At 41.2% G+C, this 18,094-nt stretch overlaps 2 protein-coding genes across 4 annotated transcripts in view; both read left to right on the top strand.

Moving 5' to 3' along the window:
- LOC143372472 (uncharacterized) overlaps positions 1-18,094 on the top strand; it is a 59,696-nt gene that overhangs the window by 1,163 nt on the left and 40,439 nt on the right. For all 3 annotated transcript variants that reach the window (XM_076818650.1, XM_076818649.1, XM_076818648.1), the window contains exons 3-9: positions 305-410; positions 1,419-1,629; positions 4,543-4,709; positions 5,179-5,356; positions 16,980-17,369; positions 17,443-17,664; positions 17,741-17,959. In XM_076818650.1, coding sequence (XP_076674765.1) covers positions 305-410; positions 1,419-1,629; positions 4,543-4,709; positions 5,179-5,356; positions 16,980-17,369; positions 17,443-17,664; positions 17,741-17,959 — 1,493 coding nt within the window. The remainder of the gene's footprint in view (positions 1-304; positions 411-1,418; positions 1,630-4,542; positions 4,710-5,178; positions 5,357-16,979; positions 17,370-17,442; positions 17,665-17,740; positions 17,960-18,094) is intronic.
- On the top strand, positions 7,004-16,561 carry LOC143372496 (uncharacterized). The gene is made up of 2 exons (XM_076818695.1): positions 7,004-7,822; positions 10,880-16,561. The coding sequence occupies exons 1-2, from the start codon at positions 7,439-7,441 to the stop codon at positions 11,306-11,308; spliced, it is 813 nt and encodes a 270-aa protein (XP_076674810.1). The 5' UTR covers positions 7,004-7,438; the 3' UTR covers positions 11,309-16,561.

The raw sequence follows: 18,094 nt of genomic DNA, 5'->3' as shown, positions 1-18,094 counted from the left end.
AGGTTCCGACACCACTATGTGCCACAAACACGTGGTTACTAGCACTGTACACAGCAACGCTAGATAATAGCGTCGCATATACTCCGTGCAAATCCCTATAGCGTAAGTGCGACTATCGTCGCGCTTTTATTCATGGCCAAGTTCGAGGCCAGCGTGTATGCTGTTAATAATCATTCCCATCTAACACTCTTGTGCTCGAAAACTATTGCTTCCTTGTCGAGTTTTAAGTCTTATAATTATAAAGAATAAAATGTTTTTCAAGAACATACCTTACGTCCCACGCGATTCTTATTACTACTTGCAGCCGCAACGAATCCATAAACAAAGACGAACCGGTCACCAGCAACGAAGCGACTTCGTCGAGGAGCTTTCTGGGAATCAACGGAAAAAGCCCAGGTCCTCGAATAGAGGTAAACAGAAATTTTGAAATTTTCGTCTTCGATTATTCTTGAGTAACTAATTCATTTGTCCGCGCTAAGAAGATGTGTTTAATTAATCTTTGCCTTTAATGTAACTTTTTTGGTCGATAATTACGAACAATTTATATTCGGAGCTTACGTAAACAATAATATTGGAATGCTAAAATATCCCTAGGAAATTCATAACATTCGGATATTATTACGCTAGAAATAGAAACTTGCAGAATACAAATTCATTATCGGTATGGAAAAAAGGCTTAGGTAGTACAGTACGTGCTTGAAAAGTGAAACAGTTCTCAGTTTTTCAGGTCTAATTATTCTGTGAGTTTTAAAAGTGAAAGGAGCTGGAATGATAATTGAGAAAGCATGTAGGAATTTGTTTCATATTCAAACTGTTCGAGTGAGTGGTCATTTTGATCATTCTGTATGAAAAGAACGAGCTGTGCAACCTATAGTGCATATATGAAACAGTCTCTGATTACAAAGTGGTTAATAATTGAGAAAGTGTGTAGGAAAATGTTTTGTATTCAAACTGCTCAAGTGAGTGGTAATTTTGAGCATTCTTTGTAAAAAGAAAAATTAATTTTCGCAAAGTAATTTTCAAATTGTAATTAAAAAAAATTAACAAAATTATATTTAAGAAATAGAAAATATTAATTTATTGAAGCTCCTGCCCGTATTTCAATAAATTAATTTTTGGAAATTAATATTTTTTACTTTTGACAAAATTTGATTAATTTCATAAATTACATTTTTGAAAATTACTTTCCGAAAATTAATTTTTCTTTTTACAGAGAATGCTCAAAATGACCACTCACTTGAGCAGTTTAAATATTTTTTATTAAAAGTAAGTTTATTCTGCTTTCAAATTAAACGCTCGTATTTAGTAACTAGTCCGCGCGACATTTATCCCTAGGCACTCTATACAGTTGCAAATAGATATCACGAAGCCTGTAATTTTGTAACTCCATTACATTTCAAATACTTATTAATTTCCAGGTTTGTCTTGGGGACGCGATCGAAGTCCTTTTGTATAATAGGTTGGGATCTGAGGAATTATCTTTACACTGGCATGGATTGCAACAAAAGGGCTCCAATCATATGGACGGTGTGTCGATGGTCACGCAATGCCCGATATTGCCGTTTGGCGGGTTTCGGTACAAACTGAAACCAGAATCAGTTGGTACATACATCTATTATGCACATTCAGGTGAGCACCTTCGAAAATAATAGTAGTAAGTATCAAGGAACGTCATTATAACGAGAATGGTATATTAAAATATATCTAAACATGATGGAGGAGAACACAGTATAATCTGTAAGCTGATATTACATACGAAAAAGAAACAAACAAAAGCGTTTGAAATTGACCCCACTAAATGTGGTTACAAGCGGTTTCAAATCAAGCACTATTTCCCTCCAACTCTCGACTTATTTTTTCTATCGAAATATCGCCGTGGTACTTCATAAAATTTAATATTAAACAATACACGTCGTAGGAGCATTTAATTTCATTAAATTTGACCTAAACAGTAATATTATAAGTCATTTTATTGAACATCGCTTGACTAGCGTTGTTCTTTGACACAGTGACGATAATATACATGATATTCGTAAAATTCGATACATAAGACTAGTAAATTACGAAGAAAGGTTAATAGAATTAAACTGCTGTTAATCCTACATTGAAATTATTAAATATCTCGTTCAAGTATCGTTTCGTTCAGTTTCATCCGCATTCCAACTTTCCCGCGCTGTAGAACGACTTCTACTTCCGGCAGGAGGAGCAGAATCAAAGTAGATCAATAATGTTGAAACCGTGTAGAAGTTAGGTTACGCGCGGACCTCTGTCAGCCTTTTGACAGTACGTGAAGGAAAGTTGTGTCCGGCAAGTGTCAGAAACGTCAATTGTATTAATAGCTGTCTTAGCATTGCTCCCCGTTAAGTTAGAATTACGTGTGTTAGCTTTCCGGTCGAAAAAAAAGCAAAGTAGAATGACGTGAACAAGGAACCTCCATTTGCCACGAACAACCAGGTACTTTGAAATATTTTCTGTCAAATATACAAAAGTATGAAAAAGAATTGTTCTCGATTGCAGCATTTGTTATATTTATTGGTAGAAATTTCTTTATTATTTTCGCTGAAAGTACGATAAATACGAATAAATTGAAATGTATTATTTATCGCGCTCATTTAATGAAGTCCTTTATTTTCTCTGAATCAAATTTTTACCCAAATGTTCTTACATTTCTGCGAAGAATGGAATGGATTCGCGCTAATTTTAAAATTAGTCCTAAATATACGAAACACTTTCTTGTCGTAAATATAGTTTTGTGGATCTGTTCATATTACTGAGATAAATTAAATAAATTGATTAATGTGTATTCTGTGTATGGACAGGGCCGTTTTCGTTTTTTGAAGGATTTTGTGTTTTGTATAGAGTCTGTTATTGGACTCTTTTGTGAGCCCTTTTCCAGAAACTTTCTCTTGGAAGCGATTTAATTTTGGGTAGTTCTTGTATCTGTAGGGAGCTATTTAACATCTTATTAACATTCGCGAAAATCGATCACTGTCAGCGACCACCTAGCGGTGATTACAGTAACCATTTTATTGGTTTTCTGACATACCGGGTGCACCATCTAACTGTGCATACAACGGTGCATTTCATTGCACTCGCAATCGTGCAATTGCAAGATTATGAACTTAGTCTGTTCTAAGCGAGCAATAAACAAGTAATACAAATTTTCAAAGCACTTTTTTATGAAACGAATTTCTTTTTAAATGGTATTATAGGATTTTTTAATAATATAGTAGGGAATATTAAGGAAAATGAAATTGCAGTTGTTGATATCACTTTCATTCATATGAGAATAAAATAATAATATAATTTTTGCAAGTAAATATTAAAACTACATATATTCTACAAAGGATTCGTTCACAAATACAATTATTTTGTCGTCAAGATTATTATTGTGCGTGATAAAATATTGCCCCAAGCCATATTTATGTTAGATTTTCTCAAGCTTGAACAACATAGACTTAAAATATCTCTTCTAAGTACATATCATGAATTTCGTATTAAATATAAACAAAAATGGTACTTTCAGTGGTCGTTGATTTTGTCTTGCTTTATTTAAAGAACAAAATCCATTTTTCTCTTCTTTTTACAGTGCCATTTCTTTGGGGGGTGTCAGGGCCTCTTTCCGGGGGCCCCTTTGGATGCGCCACTGATCACAAATAACAATAATTCTGTTTACAGCATCACCTATTCACTATTTTACATGAATTAAACTATATCTATACCAGCTTTACTACTCGGCTTCGCCCAAAATTTAGATTGATTTTATACAAAAAAAAAATTTTTTTTGCGTCACATTCCTCTGGATTAGTCAGGCCTAATGAGTTCGAAGGTTTTTGGGCGACAAACAAACACACAAACATATAGAAGCTTCCTACTTTATATATTAAGATAACAAAGCTTACTTACTTATTTCCTTTTATTTTTGTCAAGTTCTATATATCATTCTATACAAATCAAATCATACTTAACCCTACGCCCCTCGGGTCTATTTTGACACAATCCTATTTCCATTTGACGCTTCAAGCATTGAGCAAAATATAAGGAAGTTATTACTAATGTATACATTCGCCATTCTTCGTATATCTGTACTGCAGTCAGGGCCGGATTAAGACCTTTAGAGACCCCACAAGCACTTAAAAGATTTTGAGACCCCCTTATACAGGGTGATATGACTTCAACGCAATGTACGATTTCTTAGTCATTTCCGATAATTTGGCTAAAAAGCGTTTCTAACAAAAGTTAGATTTCAAAATTCAGAAAATTTCTATGATGCCCCTTTTCTCCCGATGCCCTAATAAGCACCTGCTCATTTTCCTGATTGGTTAATCCAGCACTGACTGTAGTCCATAATAAAATTAAAAACGGCTTATAAGTACCTATATTCACTTTCTTTAATTCTCGACACTTTGTTTTTTTTTAAAAACGAATTTTATTCCATTTCCCGATAAATCTCAAACCTAGAAATTCATTATCTACTAGTAGATCATAAAACCACCCGTTGATCGTGAGAATAATACAAGCATAATCGATCGGGATTATTAGTTTCGCAGCAGGGCGACGGTGTGTACGGGTCGTTGACAGTTCGAGGACCACAAGATGACCCTAGCTTGGAAAGGATACTTCTCTTGTCATCAAGGCCACCAACTCCACTGTCGCGGCATTCGCACCTACAGCCACCCACGCCCACTGAACTCCTCTTGAACGGCCAGGTACTGATTTATCTAATTAGATAATAACCGAGGGGGGGGGAGGGGGGGCGCGTTGGAAGGAGAATGGATGTAGAACCGAACACGAGAAACATTCACGACGACGGTGCATAAAATAAATGCATAAAATAATTCTCGAAAATTTCTGCGTAGCTGCCCATCGAATATAATTCTACAGTCCGGAGATACTATCCTCTGTTCTCGAAACGTTCGATTAATTCGAACCGTCAAATTCGCGTTGCAGTAAATTATTTAACCGATTTCCGACGCGCGCCGATTATTAATCATAACTGGCGTTGGGAAAGTTTCGAAGAGTTTCAGAGCCCTCTATCGGTCTAGTTCTATTCGCGGATTGTTGTGTAACAGAGGTTATGTTAACAGCGTCAGGACTTCCTCCCGATCCACGAAAGTGGGTATCGAGCGTAACGTTGCGCTCCACGGAAATGATAAGTGGAGTTATTCTTTTCCCCAGATCCATGGAACGGTAATAAAAGTCGAGCATGGCAGGCGATACTTATTGCGGATCGCCAACGCCAATGCGTACAATTGTCCCACACGGCTATCCGTTTCTGGACATGATTTTCGAGTACTGGCTGCTGATGGCAACGTGGTTCAACCGGTGACTGCCAAGCACGTAGTGTTGTTTCCAGGTATGTCGAGAGCTCTTGCTTCTTCGCGCGATCAATCGAGCGTCCTATGCACAAAGAAACGTCACATTCAACACACGTAGCATATAATTGTTGTACGTGCAAGTTGAACGCGTGCACGCGTTTCTGCGCGAAACGCTTCGTTCCGTACCTTAAGGCCTTTCCGCGTGAGGTAGTCTGGCGGCTCGCAATTAGTATCTTGGATGTAATTAGTTGCTGGTTTGAAAATGGTAAACAGAGATAGGAAATGCGCGAGCATGCGCGGGATATCAATCTCTTAAGGCCTGTTCCCACGGGACACTTTTGTCACTCGCGATTGGTGTCTCGGGGGACAAGTTTACACGCTCTCTGTTTCATTGTATTCATTTTCAAATAGTGCCGTACCAAACGAATGTATTCAGAGACACCGAAACGTCTCGTGCGAAAAGGCCCTTATGCGTCAACTTCATCTCGCTTTCCTACGCGCGACCACGCTCTAACAATGCATAATGCGAGGTTGAGTGAAAGCGAGCAGAGCAGCCGAAGGAAAATCGTAATTGAAAAAGACAGGTTGAAGCATAGCGAAATTAAATTGATAGCGTAGAGTTCATATGTACTTCGTGTTTGTGTACACAAGGAAGAGGGAAATTGATAACGCGTGGGGCATATTTTTCGCGTTTAAATTCACCCTGGAAGCTTAAGGATGCAACGCAATTAGTTGGGCGTTGCGAACGCATACTAATCAGTCAATCGATGTACCCCGCGCGATGAACGCCTATGGGCGTTCAGCGGACACGGTTAACTATTGCGAGCGTGCGATTTCCGCACACGGCGAACGCTAGGCGTTCAAATTTTAGAGACGAAGAGGTTGAGTCGGGGAACGCAGTGAAATGATAAATAAAACGCGAGGCAATCTCATTTGTCGTACATCGGACAACTTGATGCGTGATCGCATGCATATATTCGAGTGCAGCGTAGGATTTCACTTTATAGCGTGGTCCGCCTGTGAGAAGCAGTATCGATACTGTTAGGATTATGGGCTAAGCAGGGAAAGGGGATTTGCAAGCTGGAAGGAAAAAACGGAGAAAGGAAAGCAGATGGGAAATCGAGAGGAATGAAAATAAATAAGTAAGGCGAGAAGAAGTACAATAAAATGGCAGGAATTTGACAATTGTAAGTGGTGCAAAGAAAATAGCGCATGGGAGGAGCGCCATAAAGGAAACCGGAGCGAAACAAAGAAGGAATAAAACTACAAGCATAATAACAAACCAAAGCAGAGAGATACAAAATTTCAACCAATGCAGAGAATAGAGCTCAACGGAGAAAGGAAACCGTGGAGGGACAAGATAAGGAAGCTTAGAGAAGAATTCAACAAAGAAAAATGCACCGAAGGAACTGCGAATGGTTGTGCCAAAAATGAGAGACGGTAGACTCGCGTAGATAAGAGGGAATAAGATGGGAGAGGAGGCACGCGTAGAAAAAGGACGCATCGAAAAGAACGGCGGAACGAAAAACGACGAAACGAGGCGCAAGGCCGTTTGGTAAACAAAGAGGAAGGGAATGTAAAGGAAGGTACCTACCAGCCAGGCTTGGCGAGGAGAAATGCGAAACGGGAAAAAGCAGCGAGTGTGGAGGGGACAGGAGAGCGCGTTTTAGAGAAGGAGGGGGGGGGGGGGGCGAGAGGATGAAACTGCTTGGCGCTCATACGTTTAGCGATGCGGCGTGCAACGGCAGGCAGGCCCGTTCGCGCAGACTCGGCCGTCTTCGTGTTCTCGCCGGGTTTCCGCAAAGGGAAATAAAGAAAGGAAGGTGACCAAGCGCGCGCGGGTCTCGCGCAAAAATCATTAAAACGCGTGCTGGATTCGCGGCTGCGGCGTCGTTGTCGGCTCGTAGTAGACGATTTATTAGCGGGTACACGAGCGTGTGGCCGCCCGCTCGCTTGGCTGGCTGGCTGGCTGGCTGTTTGTCTACCGGCCGGCTCTCTGTGCACGTTCCTACGTCCGTCCGCTGCTCTCCGTCACTCCTGCCGCGGGATATCCCGTCGAAACAGAACGGCCGCCAGTGTTCGCGCAGGGCCGTGGCCGCCGCTCGCCGCCTCGATTTTCCATGTCTAACTACGACGCGTGGAACGAGCTAGCCACGAACGACACGCGGCTCGGCATGGAGTGGACCCGCGACAAGACCCTCGAGCTGCTGCGCGAGTACCAGCAGAGGCGCGTCCTGTGGGACTGGAACGCTCGCGGCTATCGGGACAGGGCGAAACGCAGACGGGCGATCCAGGAGCTGGCCGAAATACTCTGCTGCAACACCCTCGAGATCGAGAAGAAGATCACGAACCTGAAGTGCCAGTACTCGAGGGAGGTGCACAAGATACAGAACAGCCGGGACGCGGCCACCGGGCCCGACGATGTTTACGTGTCCAAGTGGTTCGCCTTTAAGGCGATGCAGTTCCTGCAGTTCGGCACACGCAGATACAGTAAGAGGAAGAAGGTATGCCCAGGTGGAAACGCGTACACCGAGTATGCACGCCACCAGCGCGGACCGCTCGTGAGAGAAGCCCAGTTGTCACGGACCGTGTCTCCGTTTCCCACGTGTCGCGTACGATTCGGGTGGGATGTACATACGCGTAGCCCTCTTGCGATGTTTTCGAGCCGCTTGTCCTATGCACGCGAACGATCGTAGGTGGAGAGGAACGTCGGTTCTGTCGTTCGAACGAGACCGACACAGGTAGACCAGTTGCTAAGCCTTCCTTTCTCTGGTCGGGAAGAGGCCAGTTCGCCCCATCCGCGTAATTAACCGAGGGATTTCGGGGAAGGATCATTGTGCCTGAATGTGTTTCGCGGAAACGACCGAGTCGCCTGAACGACGCGTCGCTTGCCGGGATACATTTCTGTCGACTCGTAGCGACGTGTCATGGTCATAGTATTTTGCGCGAACCGGCGAGCTTAAGTCGCTTTCTGCAATTAGTCCCACTGCTCCCATGGTGGTACGTCGAATCGATCTGAGAACATGCCCGATTCGGGCGTACATGCCGCACTGCTACGCGACACTTTCTCGTCCGCTTTTAATCTCTGTTCGTACTTTTTCGCTCGCTCTACGCTACGTTCCTTTCGTCGCCTATTCCCTTTGTTCGTCAGACGCTGTCCGCCTTTGTCTCCGTTTCTCTCGCCCCCTCTCTCCCCGCATTCGTGCATCCACTCGTCGTTTCTTCGTAACGGTGACTGATGATTGAATTATATGGATACATTGTTAGGGCAAGACGCGCTGCAGCGTTTTCGCAAGGTGCGTTCCTAACGCCGCGTACGAAAATGGAGTCGCGCGTACTCGCGGCTCGACGCGCCCGAACCACTGCGGAGAGACACTTTTACTTAACCCTTTCTTTCTTAGATCGAACTCCAAACTCGACGGTTTACATTCATCCTGAAATTATCATTTCGGGTACACTTATCTTCTGGGAAACGTTTTTTTTCATCGTAAATTTATATTGCTCGAAAGCACGTATCAAATGGCATGCACAGTGGCGTATTTAGTGTAAACAATGGGCAAGCGTAGAATTTGCGCTCCCCCCTTCCCCCGTCCACTCCCCTCTCCCCACGTATATCATTACAATTCCATCCTTTCTGTTCTACTTCTTTGTTAAAAGTGTTCATCACACAAAACATTTTATTTAGAATTTAGAGAATCCTTTTAAAGAAAGTGGTGCTGAAGGGCGGAAGAGGCGAAAATTGGAGGCAAATGAAGCCGAAAAGTGCAGCAATTTTTTCTCGAAGCTTCTATAATAACAAACGTAAACTACTATCATTAACCATCCAAATAAATTTATTCAAGAAACATTATTTCTTTCGGCTTTTTTGCGTCCCCCTCCCCCCGGCATTGGCGCCCAGGGCACGAGCTCTACTTGCCCCACCCTAAATACGCCTCTACCGAATTTTATATTGAAAAATATCAATTCTGAGTTTAGAAATTTATCCGTTGAAAAGTTATTAAGTAAAAAAGACTTCAGTAAAACCGGAGCCTGAAGATTTGCTTGAAAACCCGAATTCTCCGGGCGAAAACCGGAGAGGTGGCAACCCTGGTGAACCCCATTTGACTATTTTGTGATTATAGGAAGATGTGACCATGGAGGGTTAAATTTTGTATTCATACAAAATCACAAAGTGTGATATAAACAATTTAACGTTCGCCCGGAACACACAGGGTGGCACTATCTTACATTTATTAGATCTGGCGACTTCTGAGCTCTCACGGCGTAACCCCAAACGTTTTACCGCGTATCCCCCCATTGAGAAACACTGCTCTATACAAGTACTTTCCACAAATATAAGTTCCAACCCTAAAGAAGGTTTCAAAGAGGTAAAGTTCACATGAAACTAGTGTTATACTTCTTTCGAGTAATTTGTAATGTTCAATATTGAAAAGTGGCCACAAAGAAAGATCAAATTTCACAGTTGTTTAATACATAAATAGGAAATCAGCCCCAAGTATCAGAAGCAGCCTTTTGTTAAATATAAAATTCTGTGAATAACATCCAATTCTTAAAGTCGATACATAACTATGAATGAACAAAGTAGAATAAAAAAATTGTACAATTTCAAAAGTAAGCTCAAGCTTGTATACATTTGAAGCGTCGCGCAGTTAACGCCAAATAGTTTTTTAATTAAGCGTACTATACAGCCATTGTTCCACAGAGGAAAATGTACACCTGTGAAAGTTTTAGCGCCAAGTTTCCCCAACAGATCGAACTGCGAGATTAATATTGAATCGTGTGAACCGAGCATAGCAGATTGGCTCCGTGATCCGACCCGACTGTGTTTACATCCACGTAATTACAGTTATCAATAGCGCAAAGTTTTCTCTCCTCGAATAAATTTCTATAGGCAAATTAAATTCAACATCTGCCGCGCAGAGGGTTCCTAGAAGGCCGCGCTAGATCGTCAGAAACAACCAGCAGGGTTAATTAAAAATTCCTAATTAGAAACATCGCGTAATCGTAACTGGATAACATATAGGAACTTCACACGTATCACTTCCACGCGTGCATCATTGCGCTACTGGCTCATCAGAGAATCGCGAGCATAAAATTATTACATTTGTATTAAAAAATTTCCATAAACACACATATCCAAATTATAAATACGCAAACTGTTTATAGCAGTGATTCCCAAGCTGTGGGTCGCGGAATGTTTTCTGAGCAGTCACCACGGTTATTTTTAGTTGACGATTCTCAGCGGTTATTAATTTTAATACGGTTGCATTGCCATATTCTATTCACAGCGTAACACTGATTTTTCAAAAATGAAAGCAAGGAAATATTTGCCTTACCTTACATGGGGGAGGGGTTGCGCGTTATTTGAACATTATAAAAGAGGGTTGCGACTCAGAAAAGGTTGGGAAACACTGGCTTATAGTATCCCTCCCACATAGCTCCGCCGCTACAGTACCGCATGGGCATTAAATAAGCAATTGGGTTTCTCTCACGCGCGCGAACGGCGCCATTACGTCGTCGCCAAGGGGCGGGAAATACGAAGTCTGTGCTTGTTCCCGCAGAAGGTCGAGGAGGACCCGTCGAAGCTGCAGGAGGAGTACATAGTGAGTGACATCGATCCCGAGAGCATAACGTTCATAGACTGTAACGAGGAAACGAACGGCTCGGGGACTGGTTCCTTCAACGCTTCGCTGAGCGAGGACGCCGAGGAGTCGTCGTCGTCCAGCCTGAAAGCGATGAAACTGTACAACGGCTCGCCGCAAGAGCAGAACAGCCCGATCGGTGACCTCGACGAGTCCGTGGAAACGAAACCCGAGATCCCGTCGAACGAACGGAAGAGAACGAAAGAGGAGTTCGCGCAGTTCGCCGAGAGCATCGCCGTGCAACTGGCGGAGATACCCGACTCCTACTCGAGGTCCGTCGCCAAGCTCAGGATTAATCAGATCCTATTCGAGGCGGAGATCGGCGTTTACGCGCAAACGCGTCGCTAACAAACCCGGCACAGAGACACTAGGGCGCTTCGATTGCTGGCACCACAGTTCGCGTTCCGATGCTCGTAGGAGAGAAGAAGCAAACGGCGATCCGGCCAGTGAAAGGTTCACGTCGCGAGGAATCAAGGAACCGTCTTGTGCAGAGGCGTAGAGCGCGATTTCGAACGGATTGCAAGCATAGGAAGGGCACGGAGACCCAGCGCGAATCCGCGCCGATGGACAACGTCGACGCGTCCAAGTAGTATATATTATAGAACGGATGAAAGTTTGTCGGTTTTAACGAGGACGAATAAAGTCGTACATTGGCGCGCCGCGACGGTAGGTGCGATGGTGGGCCGTAATGTCGCGGGAATTATAAGTAATAGCACAGAGCGTGCTAAGAACCGTTCTAGCAGCACTTCCAACTTAACCGTAGGACTATAGCTGATTGTTCGTTTGAAGCTCACCGGGAAGCGACGGTATCGTATGATTTCCGAAATTAATCGCTGCGTTTCAGCGTTTATTTGTTGGAGTAACGTGTGAACGTTGGATGAATATTGTTCGAGCGTGGAATTAATCTGGTTGTTCGTGTCGCGTTGCTCGGACAAGGAATGATGTTCCGCACGCGGTGCACCGATCGGTTTTCGAATTGATTATAGTCGAATTAAGGAAAGAAGCCGCCTGGGCGGCCCGTAGGCCGGCGCGCGTGGGTCCGGAGAGACCCAATGCCTGCTCCGCACTTCGTGCGACGTTGCCACTTTGTGCGGCAGATCGGACGTCTCTTTCCATCTTCAAGCGCAACTGTGTCTCTCTCACTGGCTCGATAAAACAGATTCCTTCATCTACAAGTCACTCCACGCCAAATTGATCACATTTTTAGAGACTTTGATCAGAATGCAATATGTATTTTGTGAACCATGTGAAATTATGGAAAGGTTTCAGTTATTGTTTAACGGGTTTTGAACTTGGTTATAAGATATAGGACTTTGAATTGGGCAAATTCTGCCTATGTTCGTGAAAAGATGCTGTACTTACGAATTTCTGTCTCCAAAACTAACAGCATCGCGTTAATTTTCTTTTATTTTAATCGAGAAGAATTCATCTTTCAGAATAAAGTTTCGAAATTGCATAATTGGTTTTCATTTCATTTCCGACAGGAATTCGTTTCTTTAAATATGGCTTAAAAGTAATTCGTTCCTTTAAATATGGCTTAAAAGTATTACTCCAGGATAACACCATTAAAATTAACGCCGCAGTTACATAGTCGTCTTTATTTCAATAAAGTTTACAAACAATGTCGGCAGAGCAAAATATTTTTACCTGAAACGGGGCCAAGAGTGGGTTAATGAAACTCTTCATCGGTTAATAACAGCTCATGTTGGCGTTAATTTTCAAAATTCCATGCTTGAAAGCAGAATATTTCGTACGTGAAATTTGCAAAATAAAACTTCGGTTATAATTTTAAAAATTACAAAATTAATTTTTCAATATAAAAAAAGAGCATTAGAATAGCCCGCACTTTCTCGATTAAAATGAAAAAAGAATGAATTCAATACGATAAAGAGTTTCCGAGATAAAAATTCACAAGTACAGCTCGGTTTCATGAAAATAGGCAAAAATTGAGCAAATTCAAAACCAGCAAAGTGATGACTGAAATCCCTTCCTATATAATATTTCAGTTTGAACAAAGTCTCCGACATCGAGTGCAAAAAGTGATCGATTTGCAGGGGAATGACTTTAAATAGAATAAGAACTCCTATGAGCCTGTATTCCTCGACTTGTCCGCCACCAATCGCGAGCCTGGAGTAGCGGCAACGTCGCAAACTCCGGTCTCGGTCCCAAGGCGCCTTCTTTCGTTAATTCGACTATAATTTTAAAGCTTTACGCGAGACTCAAAGTGGACGATTGATAGGCGTAGGGGAGTTAAAGGTGTTGAGATTTTAGGCGGAGCGCGGTGAAGATTTTATGGGGAATTGACGTTTGCCTTTGTTCGAGGCAAGAAATTTTAACGACACGATGAAGCACGATGATTACGAGTTATTGTAGCTTATTGCGCGGTGTAATTTACGGTTTGAATTCACCAGTTCGAATAGCTAGCGGGGAACCCATTTAATCGTACTGCTCATTAATGACGTAAGAGAAATGTTTATACTTAATATTATATTTTTTCGATAATTGTACAAAATTGGCTTTATTCCTGGGAGATAGTCGTTCGAAGCCCCAGGAACAAAATTGAATGCTTATAAAAACAAAGGGGCGAACTACTTAATGTACTTTTAAGATTAATCTGTGGATTGAAAAGTTGTAGGGAAATCCTTTTAGGAATGCCCTTTTGCGTTGCGTGCAAAGGCACGCGAGCCTTTCGGATGACTAATTTCGTTTGTTAGTCACAGTCGTGTTACTTTAGAAAAGTCACGCGCGACGCGAGTAGAACGCATATTTCGAAACGTAGATGAAACAAAGGGAGTGATATCGAGTTGTCTTTGAATCCACGGGCGCCTTCTACGTATGGGGAACAGTGCGGAATGCGCGCAATGGCTCTAACGACTTCGATTCACGGGAAAGACTGTATTTTAAAGGATAGTGTTTCGTTTCCCCGAACTTATGTGTCCACCACGATTAACAGTGGTCGAGTAATTTTTAAGCGACCTGTTGCTGATCCCACTGTACAATCGTCGAACGAAATGTTACTCATATTCGGTAGTAATAGCGGATATGTGATTTTAGGTGTAAAAAAAAAAACGAGGAAAATGTCGGTGTCCTTTGAGTCAGGTTAAAGGAAACATATTTTTCAAAAGCACTGTTTAAAGGTGCACCATGAAAATGCAATGCAACTTCAGAGATGAAATTCGTAACTATTCCCACAGTTTTAATTACGGCAACGCGCTGTCTCATTATCTAATCTTATTAAACGATTAGTATTCTTGTAACAAACCGTCGTATATTATTTTGAAGTATTAAGAACTTGTTTCGTTTTATCTGTTCGGTCTGTGGCGCAACCTGGCTCAACGACGACGTAGATTATAAATATTTCATTGGTATTGTTTCAGGGCTTTAAATAGCAGGCGTAGTAAGCTGTATAGATAGCGAACTATTTTTTATCGAAAAAATAAAGTCCCTCCGTAAAGATGAGGATAGGTCGTCGCGAATCGTTTAACTTTCGTTCGGATAAAGACTGCGTCGTATCTCATATCACCAGGTGTTTCGTTAACATTTCCGTAATGGTACGCATGATTTAACAATCTCCGGTGCATGTCTCTATAACGTTATCCATTGTTCCTGATCCCAGCGATAGTTTTATATTTTTGTATTATCACAATCCTTTTCCGAGGTCTCTTCACTTGCGATTATTAAAAGCTAAGGTATAACACATACTTTAAACTACTCACATTAAACGTTCTGTTCGTTATAAAAATACATCACTATCAAGTAAGCTTCTCTTTTTTATTTCAATTAAACAAAATCGGTCGTCCGACCAATACTGCCAGTGTGTTATTTCGCCCGATCGAACCTTTTCTTCATCGTTCCGATAATTTCACCATGCTGGGTGGACTTCAAACCGATACGATTCTGATACCGGTATTACATTGACAAAGCTATGCCGAAACTGATATCGTATCAAAACAGACGAGTACCGAAAAACCGTTGTAGAACCGAAATAGGTGAATACCGAAATCGTTAAAGTGCCGAAACCGAAATAGATCCCGGTATTTTTCCGGTTCTTCTTTCGGTGACATGGTAGATTAAAGTATTATCTTCGTAAGCGTTATTAATTCGAGTTGTAGAAACGCCGACGTAACGTAATATTTGTTCATAAAAATATCAAAATATTAGTATACGTTTACCGTATAGATCCTTGTCTAATAATATTTTGAAAACTGTAATAAAATCCGAAAACCGAAAAAATTACCGGTGAATACACCGGTATTTGCGTATTTCGGTTTCTACAAAGGCTTTGAAGATGGAACCGAAAAATTACCGGAATTTTTCGAGCAGCAACATTAAATGTGGCAAAAATTCAACGCAAAGACGAATCTAATTTCTATGTTGGAAATGTGCAAGCGGTGCACGAAATGTAATTCTTTCAAACTTGGATTACTTTCAGAAGAACAATTTATAGATATTAAGTGAGATAACGTTTGAAGAAAAACAAAAGTTTTTTTGGGGTTCGAAATTTTATTATGATCCATTCAGATGTGAATTGTGATTCTATGCCATTTAAATGTTCCTTACTAATTTCTTTACTTCTATTAAAATACACACTTGGCACACAATTTTAATGTGAAAATAAAAAAATAGTTACAATACATGCTTCAGAATTAGAAGTTAATTTAATGTTATTATGACAGAATTTCGAAATTGTGTCAAATTGATGTGGGCAAAGGGAGTGAAAGAGTTTGAACTAATTTGTGCCCACCGAAAATGTAATTTAAATTAATATTTCATAGACAGTGATATAGTTTTGAAAATTAAAGTTGCCGAAATCGCAGCGTGACTCGTAAAAGTGAATAAATCGATACACAGACGAATATAAAAAATAAGGGTAATGAAAATAAACTATTTAAATTGTCGGTACACATTTGATTTCAACGATAAGATCGATGAGTTACAACCAAATATTTAAGAAAAAGTAAGTCAACATTCAGAAGATTGAGTGGAAATGTATAGTAATTCGAATACGGGTCAATATGAGAGTTAAACTGCGACCGTTGCCTTGGTATATCTCGTCTTACCCCTTCTTCCTGTAGTTAGTAATTACAATATCAATACTAGCGCACCGATAAGCGTAATTGGTTCCGCTAGTATTAAAGTTTCTCGTAAGGAAAATAGTAGTAAGGTTCTCCAAGATCCAACTGGGGAAATCAAGGTGGGCGTTAAAGATTAATATTATCATGCACGTGTGATTTTATTCTCTTGTGACTCGAGTGAATCGATTAATTACATCATACCTGTATTTTCCATGGATTCAATTTTAACATTCGCTCGGCGCTGATAGCGGAACAGTGGACGAAGTACTATCTCGAGCAATTTTGTATTTTGTTAAGTTCAGATATGTCTCGCTAAATGATTAATTCTTCTACTTTGTGAAAGATTAATATCGAACAGGTAGAGGAAAGTTACGGAAGTTGCACGTGAATTGCTACAATCAAAACAGAGCTTTTCTTCCTGACAGCCTGTGTATTCGTTTATATATTTTTCTGTAACGTTATACGTCATACAACGCAAGTTTGACCTTGTATGATTTTAATGAATAAAACGACTAGCGTAAGCGTTCTTAGACATGCAATTACTCTTTCCGTAGCAGCAATATAGTATAGGAATACTATCAGACGAATATCCTATTACAGGGCTCTCCAGCGTAGGGGCCCTTCACGCGCCTGCTTCCCCTTCCCATCTTCCCCTGGCGCAGCGTGCCATGTTTTATAATTTATAATTTTTTGAAGAAATGTGTCGTTAGTATTGCTGTTCTAGCAAACGATAATTGTATTCCGTGTATACAGTTATTCGTACGCTTGAAAAATCTAGCAACAAATAGGGACAGATGATTACCGATAGTCGCACATCGCACGAAGTGATTCAACTGAGAACGGTTAGAGTCGAGGGAAAGTAAGATAAAGTTGAAAAGCAGATGTCCTGCGCGGAAGAAGATATTCTTACCTTGTAAGGGCTGTCCAAAGAAATTGAATTTCAGGGGAGCGGTTCGACACAATGATCGAAGCCAATCAATCCTCTGGGAAATACCTCATCGAAATTAAGGGCCTCCAAGAGTGTCAAAACCTTCGTCAAGAAGCTTTCATTCTTTACAATGATGCGAAACCGGGATCGACGGTGATAAAGGATCAGCAGCTATTGAGAATCGATGACGATGCGATTGCAAGCAAGGGCCACGATTGCCACGAAACAGCGAAGAACGTGATTTGTGCGTTGGACTTGAAAGGACCGGCTGAGACGTCCGCTGGGATTAATTCGGACGAAGTGATTTATATTCCGTACGACCTGAATGATTTTCCTTCTTTCACGGATGAGATGAGCGACAACAGATATCATTTTTTCGAATGCGCATTCTACCCCTCCTATTTGAGTAAGAATATGGATAATGGTAACTCTTAACCATTCACTCTATTTATTTCACCTGAAACGATTATCATTTTCAGGTATGAATAAAGGAGGGGCAAGGGTCGCTCAAATTAACGGTATGTCGTTCAAATATCCATCCTCTCCATTATTGTCGCAGCCAGAGAATACTCCAGATGAATTAATTTGTTCCATCGAGGAACGCTCGAGGCACTGTGCCAGTACGCCACTATTTTGCGAGTGCATTCAAATGATCGAAGTCCCATCCGAAAGGAGCGTCGACATCGTTTTAATTGACGAGGGTCAGCTTTTCAGGATTTGCAAAAGAAATTTAAAACGAACTGCCCTCGTGATATTTAAGACAACTTTTTTGTTCAGGTTTCGGTGGGAATATTTCTCACACGTTTCATGTACACGGCTATAATGCGAGTATCGTAGGCAGGGGTAGCTTTGAGCAACCAATTACTAGGAAGGAAATTACGTATTTGGACGTTAATGGGAAATTGCATCGTAATATTGCGAATCCACCACAGAAGGACAGTTTCGTTGTGCCAAACAAAGGTTACGTTATCCTTCGAATTTTTACAGATAACTTAGGTAAGAGCCTTTACATTTATATATGTACTTAGGTACTAATTTTTTTCTCCCTCGAACGATGCAATAATAATTCGTATTTTTTAATCTTTTAACTTTTGAATGATAATTAATTGTACATTCGTAATATTCATACAC

Source organism: Andrena cerasifolii, chromosome 8, assembly GCF_050908995.1.
Source record: "Andrena cerasifolii isolate SP2316 chromosome 8, iyAndCera1_principal, whole genome shotgun sequence".
Classification (NCBI taxonomy): Eukaryota; Metazoa; Arthropoda; class Insecta; order Hymenoptera; family Andrenidae; genus Andrena; species Andrena cerasifolii.
This window is presented reverse-complemented; position numbering and strand designations above follow the sequence as displayed.

Bases quoted from the DNA above. Each gene is read 5' to 3' on its own strand.
- LOC143372496 (XM_076818695.1), top strand. From the start codon at position 7,439: ATGTCTAACTACGACGCGTGGAACGAGCTAGCCACGAACGACACGCGG. The intron at 7,823-10,879 runs GTATGCCCAGGT...TTGTTCCCGCAG, and splicing joins GATACAGTAAGAGGAAGAAG to AAGGTCGAGGAGGACCCGTC.